Source organism: Ochotona princeps, chromosome 4 (assembly GCF_030435755.1).
Source record: "Ochotona princeps isolate mOchPri1 chromosome 4, mOchPri1.hap1, whole genome shotgun sequence".
Lineage (NCBI taxonomy): Eukaryota > Metazoa > Chordata > Mammalia > Lagomorpha > Ochotonidae > Ochotona > Ochotona princeps.
This window is the reverse complement of record NC_080835.1, coordinates 84,423,547-84,451,305: the sequence shown is the minus strand read 5'-3', so window position 1 is coordinate 84,451,305 and position 27,759 is coordinate 84,423,547. Positions and strand designations below refer to the sequence as shown.

The 27,759-nt window shown below is 41.6% G+C and overlaps 1 protein-coding gene and 1 non-coding gene across 2 annotated transcripts in view; one reads left to right on the top strand and one right to left on the bottom strand.

The window, feature by feature from the left end:
- The window catches only part of DYNC2H1 (dynein cytoplasmic 2 heavy chain 1), a 280,093-nt gene that overhangs the window by 222,246 nt on the left and 30,088 nt on the right, over positions 1-27,759 (top strand). Inside the window, exons 85-86 of the mRNA XM_058663973.1 lie at positions 340-549; positions 4,166-4,255. Of these exons, the coding sequence (XP_058519956.1) occupies positions 340-549; positions 4,166-4,255 (300 nt within the window). The remainder of the gene's footprint in view (positions 1-339; positions 550-4,165; positions 4,256-27,759) is intronic.
- On the bottom strand, positions 16,084-16,189 carry LOC118759557 (U6 spliceosomal RNA). The gene has a single exon (XR_004996259.2). It is a non-coding gene; the product is annotated as a U6 spliceosomal RNA (small nuclear RNA).

Genomic DNA, 27,759 nt, shown 5'->3' with positions numbered 1-27,759 from the left:
CGTAATCTTTTCTTTGTGCAATTGTAAAATAATACTGCAAATCATTTCAAGGGGTGGCCAGGTGGCGCACCGGTTAAGTCACTAGTGAGGTACCTGCGGCTTCTATCACAAGGCCTAGTTGGAGTCTCAGCTCTTCCACCCCTAATCCAGTGTCCTGTTAATGTGCACCTAGTTCAAGTACTTGGGTTCCTGCCAAACACGTGGGAGACCTGGACAGAGTTCTGGGCGCCTGGTTGTGGCCTGCTCCAGCCCTGCCTGCTGTGTACATTTGGGGAATGAAACAGTAGAAGAAAGATCTCTCACTTTTCAGTAAATAAGGCATCCTTTTTTTGTTTTTAGAATTCAAACCTGATTCATCAAAAAGTGTCTGCTCCTAATGATCAACAAGGATCTCCAATATTATCCTTCATCATTCTTGAACAGTTTAACGCCATCCGTTTAGTACAGAGTGTCCATCAGTCTCTTGCTGCTCTCAGCAAAGTCATCAGAGGAACTACCTTATTGAGTTCAGAAGTACAAAAATTGGGAAGTGCTTTACTAAACCAAAAGGTAAGCTAATGTTAACAATATGCATTTTTATTTTATTCTAACAGAGTATTCCATCATACATCCATTTTTCAGGAATCTGAAAAACAGTAGCCAAAACCTAGGTCAAACTGGCATAAGCCCTATAGGAATTAATTAACTCAAGTAACTGAAGAATTTACTGGTAGCTAGCATTAACTCAGCTTGAAGCAGGGGGCTTAAGATTATTATCCATCTAGCTTACATGTATAATGAAGCCTATGTTCATTTCACTTTGGATCAGGTCCTCTGTTCACAGTGGTACTCTCCCAGTCAATCTTACATCCTCTGAGCTCTAAGTCCAACAGAAAGAACAGCTCATTCTGACCTATGCAGATGGTCTGGACTCTCCTCTCCAAAACAGTAGGTCTCAGTCCCCTCTCTTACCTGCAAGTACAGTGACCCTGTCGTTGGGAGTCCCTCCAGATTTAGTCCTCACCAACATGCAGTGTGGCCTTACGCAAGGATGGCCCTAGGCAGCAATTCCACACACCCAACCCCAGGACTCAGCGCTGGGTGGCCAGTGGGTGTAGCCCAGCACCAATTGGCACGCTGGCTGCTCAGAAGCCTAGGACTCGCTCACCACATGGCAGCAGAGGCTGTGGCTCAGGCCCCAAGTATTTAGTCCAACCTGGCTCAGGTACCCCAAGCAGCCTCCAGGCTTCTAGAAGCTCCCATCACCTAAACCCCAAGTTGAACTCCCTTAGGTCCCTCCCTCCCCTAGATGGTGGTGGTGGGTGGAGCCAGGGCCCACTTTAGCTCTCAAGAGTTCCCTTCACAGAGTGCCTACTGCGAAAGAAGAAACCTCTCGGGCCCAGGCAAGCCCAGGAGTCTCTCACTGAATGACAGTGGTGGCTGTTGCTAGGGTCCCAAGCATTGAGTCTGACCTGGCTCAGGTACCCACAACAGCATCCAGGCTGGTGGAAGCTCCCACCACCCAGGCCCCGAGTTTGAACTAGATTAATTTTAGTTATTTGGAAAACAAACTGTAGAATAAGGCATCTGGAAAATGTTTTCACTGGGACTTCAAAGGAGTTTTGGTTTTCACTTTTTCCCTTGCTATTTACACTCAATATAGGGAAGCCTCTAATAATTGACCTAAATGTCCTTTGTGTTTGCATGTAGATAGTCTTCTTCTTTTTTTTTTTTTAAAGATTTTTATTATTATTGGAAAGCCGGATATACAGAGAGGAGGAGAGACAGAGAGGAAGATCTTCCATCCGATGATTCACTCCCCAAGTGAGCCGCAGTGGGCCGGTGCGCGCCAATCCAAAGCCTGGAACCTGGGACCTCTTCCGGGTCTCCCACGTGGGTGCAGGGTCCCAAAGCTTTGGGCCGTCCTCGACTGCTTTCCCAGGCCACAAGCAGGGAGCTGGATGGGAAGTGGAGCTGCCGGGATTAGAACCGGCGCCCATATGGGATCCCGGTGCGTTCAAGGGGAGGACTTTTTAGCGGCTAGGCCATGCCGCCGGGCCCGAAAGATGGTCTTCTTAGAACTTGGAATATCTTATTCTTATTAAAAAGATACCCAGTGCTTTTTTCATCTGCAGAAAGGCCTATCCTGACATCTTTGTTTTCCCTTTTTCTCTACCATGTAAAAATCTTACTTTACTGTAGATTGTAACTAATTGTTTTTATTTACATTTTAGTAAAAAAATGGTTTTCATTTTTAAGATTTATTTTTATTGGAAAGGCAGAGTTACAGGGAGAGAAGGAGAAACAAAGATCCACTGGTTCACTCCCCAAATGGCCACAGTAGCCAGAGCTGAGCCGATCTGAAGGCAGAAGTAAGGAATTTCTTCTTGGTCTTCCATGTGGTTTCAGGGTCCCAAGGAGTTGAGCCAACTTCCAGTGCTTTCCCAAACCATAGGCAGGGAGCTGGATTGGAAGTGAAGCAGCTAGAATTTAAGGCTCCCTCATAGGCTGCCAGCAGCCTAACCACATCAGTACCTTGGGATGGGGTAAAACATCCAGTGTCATTCCAGGCTGTCTGGTGTGGAGCGTATTCCAAGGGTTCTGCTCAAATGGTTTCGATAGTTATGAGATGTTGATTTCGTGGCTCCAAAGTTGAGGGAAATCCTTCCAAGGTCCACTGGCTGACATTATCCACCTTAGAGTCTCCGTTAGTCCAGATACTTGCTGTCAAAGCTTGGCTGGGAGTGTTGTCTTGTTTGTCCTGTCCTTCATGGTATTACACATCCTCTGCAGGCCTCAATGAACTGGTCGTCAGGTCCCCCATGTCTCCAGCCCCATCTCCTACATAAACCAGTTGATGTTCAGGAGCAGCCTAACCCTGTCCCCCAAAACCCCCACAAGGATTCCCCAGCCTCGGCTCCTGTGCATGCTGGTATGTGCAGCAGACTGGTGTAGTCTGTCCTGCATCGTATTTGGCTTTTGTACGTATCAATCCTTGTGCCCCATTTCTCAGTGTACTTTTTGGAAATAAAGCTTCCATTCTATTGCATTAGAACTTAAAAAAATTTTGTGGGGCCCGGCGGTGTGGCCTAGCAGCTAAAGTCCTCGCCTTGAACACCCCGGGATCCTATATGGGGCCAGTTCTAATCCCAGCAGCTCCACTTCCCATCCAGCTCCCTGCTTGTGGCCTGGGAAAGCAGTCGAGGACGGCCCAAAGCTTTGGGACCCTGCACCCGTGTGGGAGACCCAAAGGGGGTTCCAGGTTCCCAGCTGCAGATCGGCGAAGCACCGGCCATTGCGGCTCAATTGGGGAGTGAGTCATCTGACGAAAGATCTTCCTCTCTGTCTCTCCTCCTCTCTGTGTATCTGACTTTGTAATAAAAATAAATAAATCTTAAAAAAAAAAAAAGAATTTTGTGGAGGTGTTTGTTTTTTTGTTTGTTTTGCTGATACAATTCCATGGGCTCAGGGAGTTCTCCTTCCACCCTTGCATCCCCCTTCCTCACTGTTTTTCTCCTGTATTAGTACAATAGTATAGCCATGCATGATATTTTTTTAATCTTTTTTTAAAAAGATTTATTTATTTTTATTACAAAGTCAGATATACAGAAAGGCGGAGAGACAGAGAGGAAGATCTTCCATCCGATGATTCACTCCCCAAGTGACTGCAACGGCCAGTGCTGCGCCGATCCAAAGCTGGGAACCAGGAACCTCTTCCAGGTCTCCCACGCGGGTACAGGGTCCCAAAGCTTTGGGCCGTCCTCGACTGCTTTCCCAGGCCACAAGCAGGGAGCTGGATGGGAAGTGGAGCTGCCGGGACTAGAACCGGCACCCATATGGGATCCCGGGGCGTTCAAGGGGAGGACTTTAGCAGCTAGGCCACGCCACCAGGCCCATGCATGATATTTTTTACAAAATCTTTTGTCACTTATAAAATGATTTTGACAAAATTTGGTTTTATGGTTAGATTAATTTTAGAAAATCATTTTGTTTATTATTTTCAGAGGTCTTTGTTCTAAGGAAAAATTTGTCTATGCTAATCATTTTAATAAAACCTAAGAAAAACTGACCTGACATAAGATCAATTCAGTATATAAGTTTCTAATTATACCAAAATTTCCCAAGTATTACTGAATTAAGTCTTTTATGGTATAATGCACTCAATTTTACTCTTTTAAAATTACAGTGTCCTCTCACATGGCAGAGCAAATGGGAAGGCCCAGAGGATCCCTTACAATACCTCAGAGGTCTCGTAGCTCGTACTCTTGCAATACAGGTAAGACTAAATAGTTGAGTACTTGTATTGGGTGAGTGCGTAGTGTGTATATGGAGATAACATTTTTACTAGTGACTTGTGATGATGATTTTATGCATAAATAACTGTTTCTTACTGTGCTGCCTGTGATTTCTGAAACAAAGGTATTCTGTTTCCTATCCTTTTAACATTTTTGAGAATCTAGAGGGGAAAATCTGTAAGTTTAATAGATGTATCAGAAATATGGAAACTGAAACTAATGAGTATTAGTAGTTTGGTTTAGTGAGTATCCCCCTATAGGAAACCGCTTAAAATTTTTTTTAAATTAATATAATGTACTCAATATTAACCCGTCAAATGCTGCAGGAAAATTGAGTAGAATTGAAAATTAGATAGAAAAAGCAATAATGCATTTTTAGAAATAACAAGTAGTATGGGATGCTCAGTACGTGCAAGGTACCTCTTTTCCTCGCTATTTTCCTACTCACTCCCTTGCTACCCTTTTATCTTGTTGCATCTGCTTCACAAACAGACTTCTTTGCCACATTAGTTTTTGTCATATGAATAACGATTTGCCTAACTCTTGATACAGCAGCCTTAATCCACATCTTAGAGAAAATCTGCATAACTCTCCACATATTTAATCTTATCACTCACCACTGTCATGCATTTGAATCCCTGAAGTGCACATATTTTTTAAATTTGTATTTGTATTTGTTGAGAAGGAGAGAACTTTGTAGGTAGGTAGATAGAAAAATGGATAAGTACATAGAGATCTCCTATCCTGATTCACCCTACAACTCAACTGCCTGCAGCACTCAGTAGACCGGACTAAAACCATGAACTCATCCTGGTTCTCCTATTAGATTGCAGTACCTGATTAGTTTAAATCATCAGTGCTGCCCCCTTGAGTGCACATTAGCAGGAAGCTGGAATGGAAAATGGAACCAGGACCCAAGCCTAAGCCCATGAGATGCGGGTGTCCCAAACAGCATCTTAGTCACTGCCCGATGCCTGCCTCCATATATGTGTGTGTCTAATATATATATTAGAATAATATATTAATAATAACAATATATTAATAATATTAATATATTTATATATATGCTAATTTTTACTCTATTTATTGATCTTTTAGACCTCTGTGTCTCTCACCTGCTTGGTGTTACCTTGTCACTTTTCTGATACTGGCTAGTTCACACCAGAATTCACTGTATGTAATTTCAGCTATTGCTTTGAGCTTGGATCAGTCTCCATCCCTGCACAGGCTGCTGAGCTCTGGTAGTTACATTTCAGATCTAAAATCTTCAGTGCTCATTGGATGAGCCATGGGCACTGCTCCATTATTCTATAATGTTTCCAACATTCACTATTGTTCCAAAAGATCCATTGTGTCCCTGACTCCCTTCTCCCTTGGCAGAGCACTTTTTTTTCTCTTTACAGAGAAATTCAAGCTGTGAGATGGGAGCACTTGAAAATCCATGCCCTTCTTTCAAATCTCCAAATTTGTCTGAAACTACTGTCATCTTTTTTGTTCTGATATAAAAGCAGCTGACCTTCTGCCATCGCTACAACTGTATACTTGATTCTATCTAGACTCTCTTCTTTCCTGACCTTCCTGGGTGTCAGGGGAGGGTGTCTGTCCTTGTTCTTTGTCTTTTCATCACCTTTTCTCGTCTTATGTACTAACCTACAATTAGACTACTTTGGAAATGCCAGGACCTATGTGAATGTTTGGGTTCTATTGTTAGCGATCTTCTGGGTTACAGAATTATTGAAGATAAAAACACTGGAACTGACAATGAGGTGAAATGACCAGATAGAGAAAAAGTAGGCAAGAGTTCTGATTGACTCAACTATGCTGTGTAGACTTTGTAATCTTTATGCTGAACCAAATGGAGGGGAGAAAGATAGGGAAACATAGGAAGACAGAGTCCATCAGTGGCCTTATAAAATCACAAGAATGTACTGCGTGTGTGTTATAACTGCATGAGTAGGATGATTTGCCACTTGATAGGGTTTTCACTTTGGTTTGCTTTACGTTAACACAACTTATTTTTGGTTTCACTTATTTACTTTATTCATGGTATATGATGCATTCTTTCATTACATCTCAGTTATTTTTTTAAAAAAAACTGACTTTAAAAATGTAACGAGTGTACCTTTTATTTCTAAAGATTTTAGATTAGTTTTCAACAGATGCAATATAGTCCATCAGTACAATTCTAAAAATATGATGAAATTCCCTTCCTTCTTCCTCACAGTGTCTCCTGGCCATGCTCCTTCCTCCCACTGTCTTTCTCTTTTCAGTTCTGAGATGACATACTAAGTTTACATTACAGTAAAAAGGCTTAATGCTTCACTAATAGGAAGTTTAGCAAATAAAAAGGAAAAATGACCCTGGTTTCATGGGAATATATGAAATGACTATATACAATTGGATGGAAAATGACCATTTTACCCATATATAACAAATTCTACAGCAATTACGATAATTAGAACAATGGAAGCCAACATTTGTAAACATTGGTTTAACAAAGATATTAATGAAAGTTTTACAAAACCATATTTGCAGCCATACGGATACACACTGACATTTAAAAAAAAAAGTAACTTCCACTAATAAGAGAGATTGAAATATTTGTCTGTCTTTCTTTTTTTTTTTTTAAAGATTTATTTATTTTGTTACAAAGTCAGATATACAGAGAGGAGGAGAGACAGAGAGGAAGATCTTCCGTCCGATGATTCACTCCCCAAGTGAGCTGCAATGGGCCGGTGCGCACCGATCCGAAGCCGGGAACCAGGAACCTCTTCCCGGTCTCCCACGCGGGTGCAGTGTCCCAATGCATTGGGCCGTCCTCGACTGCTTTCCCAGGCCACAAGCAGGGAGCTGGATGGGAAGTGGAGCTGCCGGGACTAGAACCGGTGCCCATATGGGATCCCGGGGCTTTCAAGGCGAGGACTTTAGCAACTAGGCCACGCCGCTGGGCCCGAAATATTTGTCTTTCTGTGTGCAGCTTATTTCACTCATTATATCCTCCAGGTGCATCCATTTTGATGCAAATGGTAAAATTTCCTTTTTTTATAACACTGCTCCATTGTGTATATATTCTACATATTCTTTATCCATTCTTCTGATAATGGACATCGTGTCTATTGTAAATAGTGCCTTTATAACCATCGTTGTGTAGGTCCCTCAGATGGTAATCTGTTCATGGGTTTGGAATGTGTGTCCAGTAGTGGGATTGCTGAATCCTATGGAAAGACTGTTTGGGGTGTTTTAACAAATCTCCATGCTGTTCTCCATGGTGGCTGTGCTGACTTACAATCCCACCAACAATGTGTAAGCTTTTCTTTTTCTCCACATTTCTTCCTTTGTCTTCTGGATAATAGCCACTCTGATACGGGTGTGGTGATGTCTCATTGTGGCTTTTGCTTTGTATTTTCCTGACGACTAATGATATTGAGGTTTCTTTCATATATTTGCTGCCTACTTGGATTTCTTCTTTTGAGGACAGCATGTTGGGTTCCGCTGTCCATTTCTTAACTGGATTGGTTGGTTTTTGTTGTTGCATGTAAGTTGTGATATATTCAGGTCATTAATCCTTTGACAAATAGGTAGCTTGCAAATATTTTCCCCATTCTGTCAAGTGAATTTGTATTCTTCTTTTTTGTCTGAGGCTTCTGAGGAGAAAAACAAAACAAAGTTTGATGTAATCCTATTTAGTTTTGCTTTATTGTTTTTGTTTAGGGGTGTCTTAACCAAGAGATTGTCACTCCAATGGCTTAGAGTGTTACTCCCAAGTTTTTTAGCAACTTCATATTATCACGTCATAAATTGAGATCTCTGATCCTTTTTGAGTTGATTTTTGTATATGGTTGTGCTATTAGTTATAAAGATAACAATGTTTGAATATTCTCCATACTGATTTCCATAGAGGCTGTACCAGCCTGCAGCCCCACCAGCAGTGGAGTAGGGATCCCTTTTCCCCGCAACCTCGCCAACAAGTGTTGTTGGTGCTTTTATTCATGTGGGCCAGTCTTACTGGCGTTACGTGGTACCTCATTGATGTTTTAATTTGGATTTCCCTTATTGCCAGGGAACTTGAGCATTTTTTCATATGTTTATTTGCCATTTGGGTTTGTTCTTTTGTGAAGTGTTTGCCCATTTCCCGTGCCCATTTCTTGAGTGGCTTGTTTGTTTTGACATTTTGGTTGTTTTGTAGCTCTTTGTATATTCTGGAGATCAGCCCTCTATCACCTATGTCGTGTGCAAAGATCTTCTCCCATTCTGTGGGTTGCCTTTTTACTTTGTTGATTGTTTCTCTAGCTGTACAGAAGCTTCTTAGTTTGATGAGGTCCCAATTGTTTATTTTGGTCTCGATTTCTACTGCATTTGGAGTCTTTTTTAGGAAGTGAGGGCCTACCCCTAAGTGTTGCAGTGTGTTTCCAACATTTTCTTCCAAAAGTTTGAAGGTTTCTGGATGTAGGTTTAGATCTGTTATCCATTTAGATCTGATCTTAGTGTATGGTGAGAGATGTGGATCTATTTTTTTTTTTGTTTCTGCAGGCTATTAACCAGTTGTCCCAACAGCATTTATTGAACAGACCTTCCCATTTGCCTGGATTGTCGTTTGTCTTTTTGTCAAAGATTATTTGGCTGTATCTGTGTGGGTTTCCTTCTGGTGTTTCTATTCTGCTCCATTGATCTTCCTCTCTATCTTTGTGCCAGTACCACGCTGTTTTGATAACCACTGCCCTATAGTATGTCCAGAGGTCCGGAACTGTGATTCCCCCTGCTAACTTCCTGTTCTTCAGGATGGTTCTAGCTATCTGTGGTTTTTTGTGCTTCCAGATGAACTTTTGGATCATTGTTTCCAGTTCCATGAAGAATGTTTTGGGCAATTTGATTGGGATTGCGTTGAATGTATATATTGCTTTTGGCAGTATAGACATTTTAATGATATTGATTTTACCTATCCAGGAGCATGGGATGTTACTCCATCTTTTGAGGTCTTGTTCAGTTTCTTTTTTAAGTAGTTTGTAGTTTTCTTCGAATAAGTCTCCTACATTTTTGGTTAGATTTATTCCCAGATATTTCATACTTTTCTCTGTTATTTTGAATGGTATCTTGCTGGTTAAGTCTTTTTCCATCTTGGGGCTGTTCGCATACACTATGGCTGTTGATTTTTTTGCTGATGGTATGTTGGAGCTTTCAATTGACTGGGATAATACTCTGCTAGCTCTGTCTTCAGACCAGAGAGGGTATACCTAAGAAGACGTTGAACTTGACTGGACAATAAGATGCTGGACTCTATGTTTGGTATATGCTTGCAATGGGGGAATCTCAACTGAACTTGAGCTGTGGTTATGCAACAAGGTGGAGGAATCCACCATGGTGGGAGGGTTTGGGGAGGGGTGGGAGAACCCAAGTATCTATGTAACTGTGTCACATAATACAATGTAATTAATGAAGTTAAATAATAAAAAAAAAAATTGAGGAAAAAAAAAAAAGATAACAATGTTTATTGATCCTGAACTTAATGTCTTTTAGAACAGCTTGACATGACTTATGCTTTGAGGTATCATTATTCATACTTTATTGAATACTGGCCATCAAAATTGAACAATTTTTATTGTAATTTATCAAAAGCTTTGTAGATGTTTAGCCCTGCTTCTAACAATGAAATAGCCTCCTAACCCTCAAGATAACTTTCAGAATTTTTTACAACTTACTTTCCAGCTTTCTAAATAGGGAATAGATCATATTTCTTACATCTACCACGTGAGGGTTTCTTAGGAGACAGGGATGGAGTGTGAGGCTTGTATTAATGTAAATATTATTTGTTATAAATGTATGAAAGGGGACCACTCCCCTGAGGTCATCTTAAATGCCTAGCATTTGCTTTCCATCCTTTCAGGAGCCCTATAGGATCCATTTTTTTTTTAGATATTTATTTTTATTGGAAAGGCAGATTTACAGAGAGGAGTGACAGAAAGACCCTCCATCCACCAGTTCATTCCCCAGATGACCACAACAACCAGAGCTGAGCCAATTTGAAGTCAGGAGCCAGGAGCTTTTTCTGGACCTCTTCTGTTGATGCAGTGTTCCAAGGCATGGAGCCATTCTTTGCTGCTTTCAATACCATGAGCATGCAGCTGGATGTGGGCACAGCAGCTAGGACATGAACTGGTGCCCTCATGGGATGCTAGTGCTTGGCTTGGAGGTGGAAGATTTGCCAGTTGAGCCATCTTGTCAGCCACATGACCCATGTTTTAAAATATATTTTTATTTTGAATTTTGGATTATGTGGCACAATTTCCTATAATCTTGGTTTGCCCCCAAAACTTCCACCCCCCGACAGATTTTTCCCCAGTTTACTACAATGGTGTAGTCCTTCATAAGGAATCATAATTCTATCAGTCTCTTATTTAACTGTACCCGACATTATTGGTACAGACAATGTCAGACAGTCCAGCATCCCGTTGTCTACACATGTCCTACAGTTTCATTGGGAATCTAGCTTTTGTCTGAAAGCAGGGATGCATGTTCCATTATTCCCCCACATTTGTATATGATAGACCCCAGTACTCCATCACTATACATTTCCATAATTAAGAAGCCATGAAACCAGGTCAGCAACTGGTATGAGTTAGAACAGTCACAACAACAATATCAACAAAAATTACAGCATCATGAAAAAAATGCACCACTAAGTAGTCAACACATGAGTGACAATAAGGAAACACAAAAGTCTTTTGGGAAAAATGATGCCACAGTGTAATCCATGGCCAGTGATGAATTCGACAAGAGAAAAGAGAGTATTGGAATAAACTACAATAAAAAAAATCAAAACACATGGGATACAACCAAAAAAACAAACAAAAACAGTATAGATCAGATTATTGAAGTTACACTTCCCATGCTGATTACCTTATATAAGACAGCATATGGTATTTGTTCTTTGTGATTGACTCATTTCACTGAGCATAATGGTCTCTAGTTGGGACCACCTAGTTGTAAATAGTATAATTTCATTCCTCTTAATAGCTGAATAATAGTCCATGGAGTAGATGTACCACAGTTTTTTTTTTTTATTCATTGATTACATTGTATTATGTGTTACAGTTTCGTTGGAACTGGGAATCACCACACCCCTCCCCCCGCCCTCCCCCCATGTGGAATAGTCCACCTTGTTGCATATCCACTGATCAAGTACAGATGAGATTCCCTTTTTGCAAGCATAAACCAAACACAGAGTCCAACATCCCATAGTCCGATCTAGTTCCTCAGCTTCCTGGGGAGACCCTGTCCGGTCTGAGGGCAGAACCATCAGACTATCAACCAGATCAATTAAAGGCTCCAACGTACCCTCAGCAACAATTAACTTCATTGTGTAACTAATAGTTATAGTATTGAGTAACCAGTATGTTAAAAACAATTGCAATTTCTTAACCATCTTCTGTGATCACTTCATTGTCAATTCAGTTTTAGTTTATACACAACATATACCATAATATACATGAAATAACATGTTTTACATAACATCATATCCTCTTAAATTAATGCAAACATGTGGTATCTGACCTTTTGGGATTGGCTCATTTCCCTTAGCATTATGGTTTCCAGTTTGGCCCATTTGGCCACAAAGAACTGCATTTTGTGTTTTTTAATAGCTGAGTAGTATTCCATGGAGTAGATGAACCATAGCTTTCTTATCCAGTCTTCTGCTGATGGGCATTTCGGTTGCTTCCATGTTTTTGCAATTACTGATTGTGCTGCTATGAGCATAGGGGTGCATGTTGGCTTCTCATAAAACAGGTGTTTTGGGTATATTCCTAGGAGTGCTATAGCTGGATCATACGGTATGTTGATTTTGAGTTGTTTGAATGTTCTCCATACTGATTTCCATAGAGGCTGTACCAACCTGCAGCCCCACCACAACCTCACCAACAAGTGTTGTTGGTGCTTTTATTCATGTGGGCCAGTCTTACTGGCGTCAGGTGGTACCTCATTGATGTTTTAATTTGGATTTCCCTTATTGCCAGGGAACTTGAGCATTTTTTCATATGTTTGCCATTTGGGTTTGTTCTTTTGTGAAGTGTTTGCCCATTTCCCGTGCCCATTTCTTGAGTGGCTTGTTTGTTTTGACATTTTGGTTGTTTTGTAGTTCTTTGTATATTCTGGAAATTAGCCCTCTGTCACCTATGTCGTGCGCGAAGATCTTCTCCCATTCTGTGGGTTGCTTTTTTACTTTGTTGATTGTTTCCTTCGCTGTACAGAAGCTTCTTAGTTTGATGAGGTTGCCACAGTTTCTTTAACCACTCTTCCTTGGACTCTCATCTGGATTGTTTCCACGTCTTTGCTATTGTAGATTGTGCTGCTGTAAATCTAGGATTACAGATCCCCTCCTCATATGCAGATTTCATTTCTTTTGGGTATATTCCTAGGAACGGGATAGCTGGGTCAAATGGCAGGTTTATTTGCAATTCTCCAGCACTCTCCATACTGATTTCCACAGTGGTTGTACTAGCCTACACTCCCACCAGCAGTGTTGTTAGTTCAATTTTGAATGTAGTCCAATCAAACTGGAGTTAGGTGGTACCTCAATGTGGTTTTCACTAGTATCTCTCTGATGGCTAGGGAGCCTGAGCATCTTTTCATATGTCTGTTAGCCATTTGAATCTGTTCTTTTGAGAAATGTCCATTTCCTTTGCCCATTTTGTTACAGGGCTGTGTTTGTTGTTGTGTTTTTTTTTTTTTTTTGCTGTCCCTGGGTTTCTGAAGCTCTTTGTAAATCCTGGATATTAGGATCTATCACTTGTAGTGTGTGTCCAAAAATTTTCTTCTATTGTGTTGGTTGCTTCTTCACTTTGTTGATTGTTTCCTTTGCTGTACAGAAGCTTCTTAGTTTGATGTAGTCCCATTTGTTCATTTTGGCTTTGATTGCCTTTGCTTTTGGTGTCTTTTCTAAGAATTCTTTCTCTGTTCCTATATCTTGGAGTGTGCTTCCTGTGTTTTCCTTTAATAGTTTGATGGTTTCTGGGTGTAGATTTAGGTCCTTGATCCATTCAGAGTTGATTTTTGTATAACGTGACAAGTGTGAGTCTTGCTTAATTCTGCAAGCTGCTATCCAGTTGTCCCAACATTTGTTGAATAGACCAGGATTTTTTCCTGGTTTTGTTTTCCGTTTTCTTGTCAAAGATTAGTTGACTATACATATGTTGGTTCCCTTCTGGTGTTTCTATTTTGTTTCATTGATCATCTTCTCTGTTTCTGTACCAGTACCAGACGGTTTTGATAACCACTGCTCTGTAGTATGTCTCAAGTTCTGGAGTTGTGATTCCTCCAGCTTGATTTCTATTTTTCAGGATAGCTTTGGCTATTCATGGTCTTCTGTGATTCCAGATGAACTTATGTATTATCTTTTCTGTTTGTGAGAAGAATATTGTTGGGAGTTTGATTGGGATTATGTTGAATCTCTATTGCTTTTGGTAATATGGTCATTTTGATAATGTTGATCCTGCCAATCCAAGAACATGGTAAGGTTCTCCATTTTTCAAGGTCATCTTCTGTTTCCTGTTTTAATATTTATAGATTTCATCATACAGGTCTTTCACACATTGAGTTAGTTTAATTCCCAGATATTTAAGATTCCTCTCCTCTATTTTAAAGGAGACTGTACTTACAATTTCCTTCTCATCCTTGGAATTATTTGTGTACACTAGTGCCATTGATTTGTATTCATTAATTTTGTATCCTGCTACTCTGCCAAATCTCTTATGAGTTCCAGTAGTCTCTTGACTGAGCGTTTTGGTTCTTCTTATGTAAAGAATCATGTCATCTGCAAATAGACAAGTTCAGTTTCTCTTTTCCAATTTGCATTCCTTTAATTGCATTTTTTTTGCATAATAGCTCCGGCAAGAAAGTGGACATCCCTGTCTAGTTCCAGATTTTAGTGGGCAGGCTTCCAGTCTTTATCCATTTAGTATGATGCTGGCATTGGTTTTTTCATAGATTGCTTTGATTGTGTTGTAGAATGTTCCTTCTATGCCTATCTTGCTTAGGGTTTTCAGCATGAAGTGTTGGAGTTTATGAACTGCCTTCTCTGCATGTATTGAGAGGATCATATGGTTTTTATTTTTCAATTTGTTGATGTGATGTATCACACTTATTAATTTGGAAATGTTGAACCATTCCTGCATGCCTGGGATGAATCCCACCTGGTGGGTGAATGATCTGCCTGATGTGCTGTTGGATCCTGTTAGCTATTAATTATTTTGTTGAGGATCTTTGCATCTGTGTTCATTATGGATATTGGTCTGTAGTTCTCTTTTTCTGTTGTTTCTCTATCTGGCTTTGGTGTTAAGGTGATACTACTAGTTTCATAGAAAGAGTTTGGAAGGATTGCCTCCTTTTCTATTGTTTGAAAAAGCTCATGTAGGATTGGGGTAAGTTCGTCTGGAGATGTTTGCTAGAATTCAGCAATGAAGCCATCTGGTCCTGGACTTTTCTTGGATGAGAGGGCTTTAATTACTGATCCAATCTCAGTGCATGTTATTGGTCTATTTAGATTGCTAAGTGCTTCTTGATTCAATTTTGGTGGATTGTATGTGTCTAAAAATCTATCCATCTCCTCTAGATCTTCTGATTTGTTCGCATATAGTTGCTTGTAATAGTTCCTGATGATTCTTTGTATATCTGAGGTACCTGTTGTTTTATCTCCTTTCTGGTCTCTGATGCTATTGATATGTATTTTCTCCCTCCTTTTTTTTTTTTTTTTTTGATTAGTTGGGCTAGTGGGGAGTCTGTTTTGTTGATTTTCTCAAAGAACCAACTCTTTCATTCATTGATCTTATGTACAGTTCTCTTGGTCTCTATTTGTTTTATTTCCTCCTTTGTTTTGATGATTTCTTTTTTCCTACTAATCTTGGGATTGCTTTGTTGTTGCTTTTCTAAGTTCCTTCAACTGTAAGGTTAGTTGATTTTCCTTGATACCTTTCTAGTTTCTTAACGTAAGCACTGATTGAAATGAACTTTCCTTTTAACACTGCTTTGATTGTGTCCCATAAGTTTTGAAATGTTGTGTTGATGTCTTTCTTTGTTTCAAGCAAAATTTTAATTTCCCCTTTGATTTCTTCTCTGATCCATTGTTCATTTAGTAACATATTATTCAATCTCCATTTGTTTGCAAGTCTTCCTGGGTGTTTTGACTTCTTGGTCTCTAACTTCACTCCATAGTGGTCTGAGAAGATGCATGGTATGATTTCAGTTTTTTAAAATTTGCTGAGGCTTGTCTTGTGGCCTATAACATGGTCAATTCTGGAGAAGGTCCATGTACTGATGAAAAAAAAAGTGTATTCTCTATCTGTAGGATGAAAGGTTTGATAGATGTCAACTATGTCCATTTGCTCTAGAGTTTCGGTGAGTTCTGTTGTTTCTTTGCTGAGTTTTTTTGTTCTGTCCATTGAAGTTAAAGGTGTGTTAAGGTCACTCATTATGATTGTATTGGAGTCTGTTTCTCCCTTCAAGTCTATTAATGTTTGTTTCACATAGCTAGATGCTTTGGCATTTGGCGCCTATACATTTATTATGGTGATCTCTTCTTGCTGAATGGATCCCTTAATCATTATATGGTATCCTTCTTCATCTCTTTTGATGCTCTTCACATCAAAGTCTGTATCATCTGGTATAAGAATGGCTACACCTGCACATTTTTCCTTACCATTTGCTTTGAATATCTTTTTCCATCCTTTCATTTTCAATTTCCTCTGATTTTTGTGAGATGTGTCTCCTGTAAGCAACAGATAGCTAGGTTTTGTTTTTTTATCCAGTCCTCTAATCCATTAAAAATATGGAATGCTTCACGAATTTCTTATCATCCTTGTGCAGGGGCCATGATAATCTTTTCTGTATCATCCCAATTTTAGAATATGTGCTGCGGAAGTGAGCACAGGACCCTTTTTTTTTTTGCTGCCTTTTACACAGATACATCTCCAGAGCCAATTGTGATTGTTAACATACAATGTAGCTACCTATATAGAGAAGAGATGGGAACCCAGTAGACAGACAGAAATAGAAGTACTATCTGCAGATATCTGTGCAAATGGTAACTTTTCATTTGTTACTAAAGTATAATAGACTGAATAAAAAATCACAGCAGCCAGAATTCAGATTCAGCCATAGTTTAATATTCCTATAATTTATCCTTTAATCACAGGCTATGAGGGAAGAGTAAAAGTTACTGTGATTGTCACATACAGTGCCAGTTCATTACCAGTAGTGTGCGTTTGGTGAGAATTGACTAGGCACTGTCAAAGGTGGCCTTCGTTTATTATTTCATTCATTTATTCAGTCATAAATATTGTAAACAGGTAGTTACATTATAGTAGGACCGTGTAGAGTGTTAGATATATGATGGCTATGTTTCTGTGTCATGTTTTGTATTTGTGGAATTCATTCAAAATTAAAATATTATAAACTTAAAAATGTGATTATTAAATTCCTGGTGCCAAACACATTGAGGTTGATTAATGTAAACAAAATAATCACTTTTTCCTGAGGAGTTATCATTTTGAATTATTAGAAGGGATGTGACTGTCTGGGAAATGATGCTTAAGCTAAGAATTAAAAGTAAACCAAGAAAGGCGAGAAGAGGGTAAACACTGGAATTTCAAGTAAATTGAAGTAGAGTATGTCTAGACTGGTGTTCAGATAAATACTGGAGGGTAGCAAGGGACTTGGTGTGAGATCATGTTAAGGAATCGTTTGACCCAAAGGGCAAAAGAATTAAGGAGGAAAGTGATTTTAGGTTTTAGAGATAAAATCTGTTGGCTATATAGCTATATTTGGAGAGAATCTTAGTTTCCTAGGTAGCATGTAGCTTATGACTCTTCTCTGGATCCTGGTAAGTTAGAGCAGGAGTACCCTGAGATGCTCAAGGAATCAGCCTAGCACTCTCAGGGTTTTGATCTGCCAGCATGCCCCTAGATCACAGTGGGTGAGGCAGGCGGTGACCTTTGGCCAAGAACCACTAGAGACAGGTGGTGAGGAATGTCCGTTTTATTACGCACAGGTTACAGGTTTTAAAGGGTAAGGAAGGGGAGGGCAGGAGGGAGCCTTCTGGCCAACCCCACAACCACCAAAGACGCTGTAATTGGCTGCATGACAAGTCTATCTCCCTAGATCTTCCGGTGATGTCAGGTCATGTTCAGGTATACTTCCCTTGACCTTCTAGCCATGTTGGAGGTCACACTCCACCTGTAGGCTTGAAAGCTGTGCCTCAGGCCATTGGGAGGTTAAGGTTAAGCCACGCCCTCCACACATGAGGTCGGGGCCTGGGACGATCATCCACAAAGCACAGTCCTGCAAGCTATGTGTTCTCTACCAGATTCTTTAGACTTTCTTTATATTTTTCCATATTTCCAATACTTTGCTAATGCTGAATGAATGAGTTAATAAAAGCAATTAACAAATATTTGGACTAAACACTGTTTCTCTTTTGGCTTCCGTCAACATTCTTAGAGCAGTCTATTCCGTTTCACCTATGATGATGATTTTGAGTTCTGATATGTTTCCTATGTAATTTTAAAATCATACATTTTCAGTATTCCTCCCCCTTTTTTTCTGACAGATTTTCAACTCATATTTGAGTCCTTTGATTTTACACCTTCAAAGTTTGTTTCAACCCAGTTCATGAGTTGGTTCTAAGCCAAGTTAAATCTTTGTTGTCTAAACCCAGTTGAGACTTTGGTATGCTGAAAATAGAATTCTTTTTTTTTTTTAATTGTATTTTTGTTGATAATCTTTACATAGTTAATTACGGTTAAAAAAAAAGGTTCAGGGGGTATAGGGAAGTGGGTAATAGTATTATGTCCATATTGTTTCCATCATGTATCTGAGGTAAAGGGAGATATTGAGGGAGAAGCCCCACCCAGTTTCCCACCCACCCCAAGTCCCAGATGTGGGGCATGCTCTGAGATCCTTGCTCAGATGGTTTTAATAGTTCTCCAGTTATGAATCGCTGCCAGTTTCGCTCGATGAGGTTGTCCACTGATTGACACAGTCCATCATAGAGTCTTCATTTGCCCAGTATTTCGCTGTCAACATATAGCTGAGGTGGTTGATTGACTTGCTCTGTCCTCTGTCTTTTCTTGACTAGGGTTCTGAGTCCAGCAGTTCGATTGGGGAGATCTCCAAAGAAACTTTGAGGTATTCCCAGACCAGATTCATGTATGTTCTAGCAAGCACAGGGCCTGGCACAGTCCATCACCATGATCAACTGGTGGTTTCAATTGCTGGGTTGGTTCTGGTTTCAGTCCCGACTTGCACTAGAACCAATGGGTGTTGCAGTCCAGTCTGGTTCGGCCCAGCACATACTCGGCCCTTACATCAACCAGTGAGAGCTGCAGCCTAGTTGGGGCGACCCCCAATAACCCCCACCAGGCCTGCCGCTTACCCTGGTTTGCCAGTATGTATAGCAGACTAGTCCAGTCTGTCCCACATCTTATTTGGCTCTTGTACTTGTCAGTGGGTATTAAAGCTTAGTTCCATCTACCCAGCTCAACTATCCAGCCCTCACGGATGTTGTTGAGTGCCTCTCTGTCTAGCCAGTCAGCCCCATCCTAGTTTTCATGCCCTCCTGCAGGAGTAGTAACCCAAGAGGAAGGAACGCACTATTTCCCTCCCGGGTCTCTCTCAGTCCCGGTTTATGCACTCTTCGGATGGTTCTGTGATTTGACTTGACAGAATTAGTCCCCAGTGCCAGCTTCTGCCAGCTGATGGTGTGGCTAAGCCCAAACATCCGTCACCCACTCTAATTTATGCTTGCACCCGCAGGAATAATCTGCCTAGCCTGGCTTTTCCCTGATCTAGTCCATGTGCAGCGCACAGGTGTTGCAGCCTTGCTTAGTCTGGTCTGTCCCCATCCCAGCCCAAGCTCTCCAGTGGGAGTAGCTGGTCTGGCGAGGGGACCAGCCCCTTAATCCCCCTGCCAGCTCTGCCCCCTCCCTTTCTGGATCTCGTGCATGCTGGTTGGGTGCTGCAGTCAAATCCAGTACAGGCAACCTCACCCTAGCATTACATATTGTGCACTTGTTTTGTCGCGACCAAACCCAGCTCATCCCACACTCTGTTCTGGTGATCGGGTTTGCCAGTGGATGACATGAACTGATTCAGCCTGGTCTGCCCCTGACCCATGCCAATTGTATGCCAGAGGGAAACTTTCCTTGGCCTATTCTGGGCTGTTTCCTATCATGCTTCTTGCGCTTACCTGCAGGGACTGTGTCCTGCCAGAGGAGTTGTCCAGGCTCCTCCATCAGAACCCCTCCCAATGCCAGATTTTGCACATACCAGGGGCTCCTTGAGCCAGCCATACTCAGTTCACCTCATGTCCTAGCAGGAACAGTGGTGTTTCCTGGCTGGCTTTCACCGCATTCTGGTTCTTGTTGTTGGATGTTTCAGCCCAGCCATGGCTCGTCCATACCCACGTACAGCTCACACATGGCTCAATATGGGGTTGAGACCCAGCCTAGTCAGTCCCACATCCACCCTGGTTCTCCAGGACACCAGATGATGTTGGAGTCTGGCCTGGCTTGGTGCATCCAATCCCAGCCCACACTAGTGCCTCGGGAGATTGCAACTGTTTCCTAGATAGAACGCAGCCCCCATTCCAGCACACGCACCCCTTGGTGGGAACCTCAACCCAGTTAGGGTGTCCCCTTACCTCCCCAACTGGGCCTGTTCCAAGCCATAGGTCATGTGCCTGCCAGTGGTTGCTCTGACTCAGCTTGTCTCAGTCCCTCACTTGTCCTGGCCTCTGCATTAGACAGTGTGACTTAGTGTCCTTGACTCAAATAGACCAGTAGGTGCAAGAGCATGGCTCGGCATGACCTGTGCTCCATGCTGGTTTCTAGTTTTGCTTGCAGGCTAAGGTTTGCTCAGTCCTGCCCAGTACATCCTGTTCCGTTACCAATTTCTTCAAAGGAAGAGTTACCACGATTGGGAATGTTTAGGATTGACTAAGATTCCAGAAGCACAGTGGGATCAGCCTGGAGCTACTTAAGCAGCGATTCAGACAACCAATACCCCAGAGCTCACTGGCCGGGCGGCCAGCAGGCAGAGGCTGGCACCAAATGGCGCACTGGCTGCCCAGGGACAGCTCACCACACGCACATGGTGGCTGGAGTCGGGATCCGAGCAGGACACCCCTTGCTGGGGCCCACCAAATTCAGTTCTTATTTTTTTATTTTATTTTATTTTTTTTTTAGATTTTTAAAAATTATTTTTAATAATCTTACTTAGTTGATTAGGGAACAAAGTGTCAAGGGCTACAGGGTGAAAGTGGGTAATACCATTGTTTCCAATTCAATATCATTTTACCCTGTATCTGGGGTCAGGGAAAAAAACAAAGGGAAAAGCCCCACCCAACCTCCCACCCATCCCAGATCCCCAATGGGAGGCACGCTCTGAGGGTCCTGCTCATACAGTTTTGATAGTTCATCAGTTCTGGATTGCTGCCAATCTCTCAGTTCCAATCGCAATGAACCCTATTCAGAATCCACTGGCTGACAGTCTCTTCATGCTTGGGGTTCTAAGATCAGCAGTTCAGTTGGAGGAATCTCCAAAGAAACTTCATCTGAGATGATCCCAGGCCTGATTCTTGCGTGAGTTTGCTAGTACAGAGTCCGACACCATCCGTCACACCAATTAGCTTATGCTCATGCTGATCGTTGGGATTGCTGAGTTCGTTCTGTTTCCAGCCCTGTCTTCCTCATTAACCAACGGGTGTTGTAGTCCAGTTCGATCCTGCCCACTTCATACTCAGTCCTCATGCAAACCGGTTGGAGCTCCAGCCTAGTTGGGGAACTCCCCATAACCCCCACCAGTTCTGCCCCTACCCTGGTTCCCATGCTTGCCAGTACGCACCGCAGGCTTGTCAAGTCTGTCCCACATCCTGTTTAGCTCTCGCATGTGTCAATGGGCATTGAAGTCCAGCTCAACCCAACCAACCTACTATCCAGCCCACACACCTACTGGCAGGTGCCCTTCTGTACAGCCACCCCTGCCCCTGTCCTGGTGTTTGTGCTGTCCAATGAGAGTGGTAGCCCTGAAGGAGGTGCCCACTATTTCCCTTCTAGGCCACACTCACTCCCAGATTATGCACTCTCCAGGTAGTTCTGGCATTTGACTTGACAGAATTAGCTCCAAGTGCCAGCCTCTGCCAGCTAGTACTGTGGCTAGCCCAACCAACCCTCACCCACTCTAGTTTTTGCTTGCACCAGTCGGAACAGTCAGCCCACCGTGGCCCTTCCCTTATCTAGCCCACATGAGGCCCACAGGTGTAACAGCCCTGCCTATTCTGATCTGCCCCCCATCCCGACTCACGCTTTCCAATGAAGGTAGTTGTCCAGCAGGGGAGCCCACATTCTCCTGTCAGCTTTGCCTCCTCCCCCTGATTATCACATGTGCTGTTTGGGCACTGCAACCACATCTGGTACGGCTCATCTCACCTTGGCATTCCTTATTGTGTACTAGTATGTGTCGCAACTGAACCTGGCTCGACCCACACTCTGTTCTGGTGCTCGGACTCACCAGCGGGTGATGTGAACAGGTTCAGCCTGGTCTGCCCTCAATCCATGCCATGTGTATACCAGTGGGATAATTTCCATAGCCTGTTCTGGGCTGTTTCCTATTGTGCTTCAAGATAGATTTAAATGCAGTGAGAGTGGTAGTAACTCACTGTTTAAAAAGAGATTATGCCTGTAGCCTTCAGGCTGATCCAATCTGGAATGGTTACCTGGTGTACAGAAGTTATTCCAGGTCTTCCCTTTGCCAGTCTCCATGGGATTCTCATCACTTCTCTACTGTGTGATGTAGCCAAAGTCCACCTACCTTTTGTTTTGGTGGCATGTAACCTGAAGAGGCTTTCTGTGAATTATGTATAGAGATACATTTTTCTAGGTCTTGCATATCTGAATTTTTTTTTAAAGATTTATTTTTTATTTTTATTACAAAGTCAGATATACTGAGAGGAGGAGAGATAGAGAGGAAGTGGAGCTGCCGGGATTAGAACCAGTGGCTATATGGGATCAAGGCAAGGACCTTAGCCATTAGGCCACGCTGCCGAGCCCTGCATATCTGAATTTTTTTTTTAATTATTTATTGTTTAACTTCAGTAATTACATTGTATTATGTGACACAATTACATAGATACTTGGGTTCTCCCCCCCCCCTCCCCAAACCCTCCCACCATGGTGGATTCCTCCACCTTGTTGCATAACCACAGTTCAAGTTCAGTTGAGATTCCCCCATTGCAAGCATATACCAAACAGAGAGTCCAGCATCTTATTGTCCCGTCAAGTTCAACGTCTTCTTAGGTATACCCTCTCTGGTCTGATGACAGAGCCAGCAGAGTATCATCCCAGTCAATTGAAAGCTCCAACATACCATCAGCAAAAATTTACATCATTATGGAATTAATTGACATAGTAATGAGTAACCAATATGTTAAAAGTAAATGCGGGTTCCCAGCCACCTTCTGTGACCACCTCACCTATACTTCAATTTTAGTTTATACACAACATATAACATTCAAAACATAACATGTTATACATAACATCATATCATCTTAAATTAAGGCAAACATGTGGTATTTAACCTTTTGTGATTGGCTCATTTCCCTTAGCATTATGGTTTCCAGTTTGGCCCATTTGGCCACAAAGAACTGCATTTTGTTTTTTTTAATAGCTGAGTAGTATTCCATGGAGTAGATGAACCATAGCTTTCTTATCCAATCCTCTGTTGATGGGCATTTTGGTTGTTTCCATGTTTTTGCAATTACTGATTGTGCTGCTATGAACATAGGAGTGCATGTTGGTTTCTCATAGAACAAGTGTTCTGGATATATTCCTAGGAGTGCTGTTGCTGGATCATACGGTATGTTGAATTTGAGTTGTTTGAATATTCTCCATACTGATTTCCATAGAGGCTGTACCAGCCTGCAGCCCCACCAGCAGTGGAGTAGGGTTCCCTTTTCCCCGCAACCTCGCCAACAAGTGTCGTTGGTGCTTTTATTCATGTGGGCCAGTCTTACTGGCGTTAGGTGGTACCTCATTGATGTTTTAATTTGGATTTCCCTTATTGCCAGGGAACTTGAGCATTTTTTCATATGTTTATTTGCCATTTGGGTTTGTTCCTTTGTAAAGTGTCTGCCCATTTCCCGTGCCCATTTCTTGAGTGGGTTGCTTGTTTTGACAGTTCTTATTTTAAAAAATATTTGAGTGTCAGAGGCAAGTAGAGCCATTAAGTCATTTTGGGTTTTTTTCTTTTTTTTTTTTACATTTTATTATTATCATTTTATGATACAGTTCCATAGGCTCCTGATATTTCCCTTATCCTCTCTCCAATTCCCTCCCCTCCCACCTAGTTCCTCTATATCAATACTAAAGTATAGTTCTTCATACACAGTCATATGTCCATCATAGCAGGCATGGACAATGGCAGAGAGTCTAGAATCCTATTGTTAAGATGTAGTAAACAGTTTCATTGTAAGTCCATCTTTGTCTGAAAGTAGAAATGCATACGCATTGTATCCTCACATCTGGATGTTAGTCTGCGTTTCACAGCTACTGTACATCCCCTCAAATGAAAAGTCATAATACAAAATCAACAATAGAAAGAAAAATAGAAATTGACAATGCCATGAAGTTAAATGACATGTTACCAGATATGACAGTCTCCATTACACAGCTACTATACATCCCCTAAATGAAGAGCCACAAAACAAAATCAACATCAGGAAGAAAAAAAGAAATTAACACCATAAAGTTAAATAACATGCTATTAAATGACTAACATGTAGCTGAAGAAATGAAACTCAAGAACCTTCTTGAAGAAAATGATGCTACTCTGTGATCCATGAGTCATTGAATGATTTAATCAGAAGAAAGTGTTTTTGAAGAGATGAAACTAACTGAAAACATCAAAACCCATGAGTTATAGTTTCTGCTGATTTTTGTTGAAGTGTGTCTCTTCTAAACAACAAATAGATGAGTTTTGTTTTTAGATCCAGTCTGCTAATGCATGACGTTTGATTGAGGTTAAACCATTTATATTGAGAGTTTAATATGTATGGATGGTACTTTGGTCCTGTCATTTTAGGAATGGGTTGTTCATTGGTTTAGTCTTCTGTTGTCATTTTAGTGGGAAGTTCTTCCCATTTGCCTTTGGTTTTGTTGGGTGCTATTCCTCTTCTCTGTCAAGAGAACATCTTGAAGTATCATTTGTAGGGCAGATTTGAAAGAGGCAAATTCTTTTAACTTTTTTTTACTGTGGAAGAATTTTATTTCATTTTCAAAGACAAAAGAAAGCTTTGCTGGATATGTTATCCTAGGCCGACAATTTTTTTCTTTTAGAATCTGGAATATGTCACTCCATTCTCTTCTGGCCTATAGTTTCCTGTGAGAGATCTCCTGTGAGCTTAATTGGCATTCCTTTATATGTCAATTGATTTTTTTTCATGTGCACATTTAAGGATCTTTTCGTTATGTTCGATTGAAGAGAGCTTGATGATCATGTGTTGTGGTGAAGATCTCTTTTGGTCAAGCCTGTTGGGAGTTCTGTGCCCCTCCTGGATCTTGTTTCCCAATTCTTTCTTTACATTAGGGAAATTTTCCTTTATTATTTCATTAAATATATTTGTAAAACCAGTTTCTCTTTCTGCACCTTCTGGGACTCCCATAACCCTTATATTTGGCCTCTTAATGGTGTCTTTCAATTCTTGAATACTTGTTTTGGCCTGATCCAGCTCTGCTTCCAGCTTTTTGTTTGCTTCTTCCTGATGACAGGAAATATCTGCCAATTCTGAGATTCTTTCTTCTGCTTGCTTCATTCTATTTTGGAGACTCCCCATTGTACTTATAATTTGCTCTACTGTGTTGTTAATTTCTGATATACCAACCTTGATTTGCTTTATTGCTTCCTTAAATTCTTTGAACTCTTGTATGTGCTTTTCATTGTTGATCAGAAGCTTTAAAATGAGTTTTCTAAATTCTGTGTCCCTCATTTTCACGATGTCTTCCTCAGTTAACTCTGAGGTTGGCAAAGGGTTTTACGCTTTTGCAGGGGAGTTTTCAGTAATATTCATTGTGCCTTTGTCTCTTCTTTTGCTCTTGGTCATTGTACTTCTGGTTAGCAGAGTCTTCTCCTTGGATCAGGATTCTAAGCTGTGTCACCCACAGGTCTAGAGTTCGATTTTACTTATTGCAGTTGGTACACAACTCTTTGCTTGCAGTCGATGGTGCCACTCCCTCCAGCGAGTTCCAGGTCTGGGTTCTTATGTTGGATTTTCACCAAGAACTCTGTAGCCCCAAATCCTGGCTCACCACTCTCCACATCCTGTGATACCGTGCTGAGGTGCATCGTTGTCTCTGCAACCTTTCTCCCACTTCCGGTTTGAGCAGGTCCCAGGATTAGAAACACCAGGTGTCCTAAATAGCTAGGTTGTTGGTGGCGCTGATTTGCTGGAACCTGTTGGATGTCAGGTCTGGGTGCCACACAAACCTATTTTGACCCATACAATGCCACAGTCGGCGTTGTTTTTCTGCGGGACCAGTGCAATCCATGGAACTCAGTGAGTTCTCACAAGCTCAGCACATGTGCAGTTCACTGTTGTCCCCTGCAGTCCTAAAGGTTTTGCCACAGTGTACAAAATGGTGCCTGATGTGCCATTTTGGCCATCTTGATCTCCTGGCCATCAGGTCTGAGGACTACCCAGACCTGTCTTGAGTGGAACCTGTAGAATCTCACGTTGATGCAGTTCAAAGAGTCAGAAATGAGTTCACTCCCAGCTTGGTGTATGCTTAGTCCTTTCTCTTGTCTTTGCCTCCTTATGCAAAATGGTGCCCAATTCGTTTCTAGAAGGCTGACTGGGCTGTGAAATCCACCCTGTTCTCGCACTGCCTGTCTGGTATCTGCTGCTTTGTCTCTGCTTCTGGTCAAATCAAACAGACCAGCAGGACGGATGATTCTTTGTCTGGGTTCACCTCCGAAGTTCCCAATGAAAGTCCCTTCCCTGCTGGTTGCTGGTGGATTTCCGGCTGTTGGTGGAGTTCAGATCACCATTAGCTGAATGCCACTGGAGTATCAGTCACCACACCACCACACCATTGTGTCTGCTGCTTTCCTGTGTCTGTCAGTCTCCAGGTACCCCTCTGCTGCTGTTCTCTCCTATTTCCTGGAATATGTCCTCTCTGCTTCATCCTGATTAAATGTTTTTCTATCTGTTTAAACGTGTCCTTACCTTATTCTGCCATCTTGATTCTCCCCCATTAAATCATTTTGAACTCTACCCAATTATTTGGCCCAATCAAGCCAGTGACCTCTACAATGATGTATTACCCATTTCTGCCATCTTCATTTTTTTATGGCAGGATCTTGTTTATATCAACTATAAGTTATCTTGAAGGCTGGGAGAGCATTGCTATAGCCTTATTCTTGTTAATACTTATTGTACCATTCAACATGGTACTTGAATTATTCCTTGAGTTTATCAAGAAAGCTGACTAGGCCCCACGCAGTGGCCTAGTGGCTAAAGTCCTCGCCTTCAATGTGCTGGGATCTCATATGGGCGCCGGTTCTAATCCTGGCTGCTCCACTTCCCTGCTTGTGGCCTGGGAAAACTGTAAGAACGGCCCATAGCCTTGGGTCCTTGCACCCGTGTAGGAGACCTGGAGGAAATTCCTGGCTCCTGGCTTTGGATTGGCACAGCACTGGCCATTGCAGTCACTTGGGGAGTGAATCATTGGATGGAAGATCTTCCTCTCTGTCTCTTCTGCTCTCTGTATATCTGCCTTTGTAATAAAAATAAATAAATCCTCAAAAAAAAGCTGACTAAATAAGCAAGAATCATAGCAATAAAGGAAGCACAGTAATTGTATAAACTAATAGAAGTGACACACCATTAGGACCAGTCAGTGCTGCTGTCCCTGTTCCCAGTTTAGTTGTTCTTTGATGGCCACCATTAGGCTGTAATTAGACCTAAGTCGGCCACTATTTATTGGACTACCTAAGGACCCCTTTTGTCCCCAGATGTTAATGTTACATTGATGTGATTTGCATCCGTCCACCTTACAATGCTGGGAAGCAGATTTTCTCCTTGGTAAACTCTCCTCTGTCTTGAGATTTTCTGAGATGTTTATCCTGAGATGATGAAACTTGTCTTTTGCTCTATGCTAACAGTCTGGCTAGATGCTGATTTCCTTAGGCACACTGATTTCTGCTGTAGCTTTTAAAATAGCATTTTATTTCTATTGTCCTTTAGAAAAAGACTGGTTTGGGTTCTTCAGTGGAAAACAAGAATCTTTGAGTGCTTAGTTCTTACTTCTTGCCAACTAGTTCTGGCTATTATCATGAATTATCCTAAATGTAGAAATGTCTGATCACTTCCAGGGTCATCTAAATAGCATTCTGGCTTCCCTAGGTATAAAATACGTACCTAAATTTGAGCTTCAGTTTTGTAAAAAAA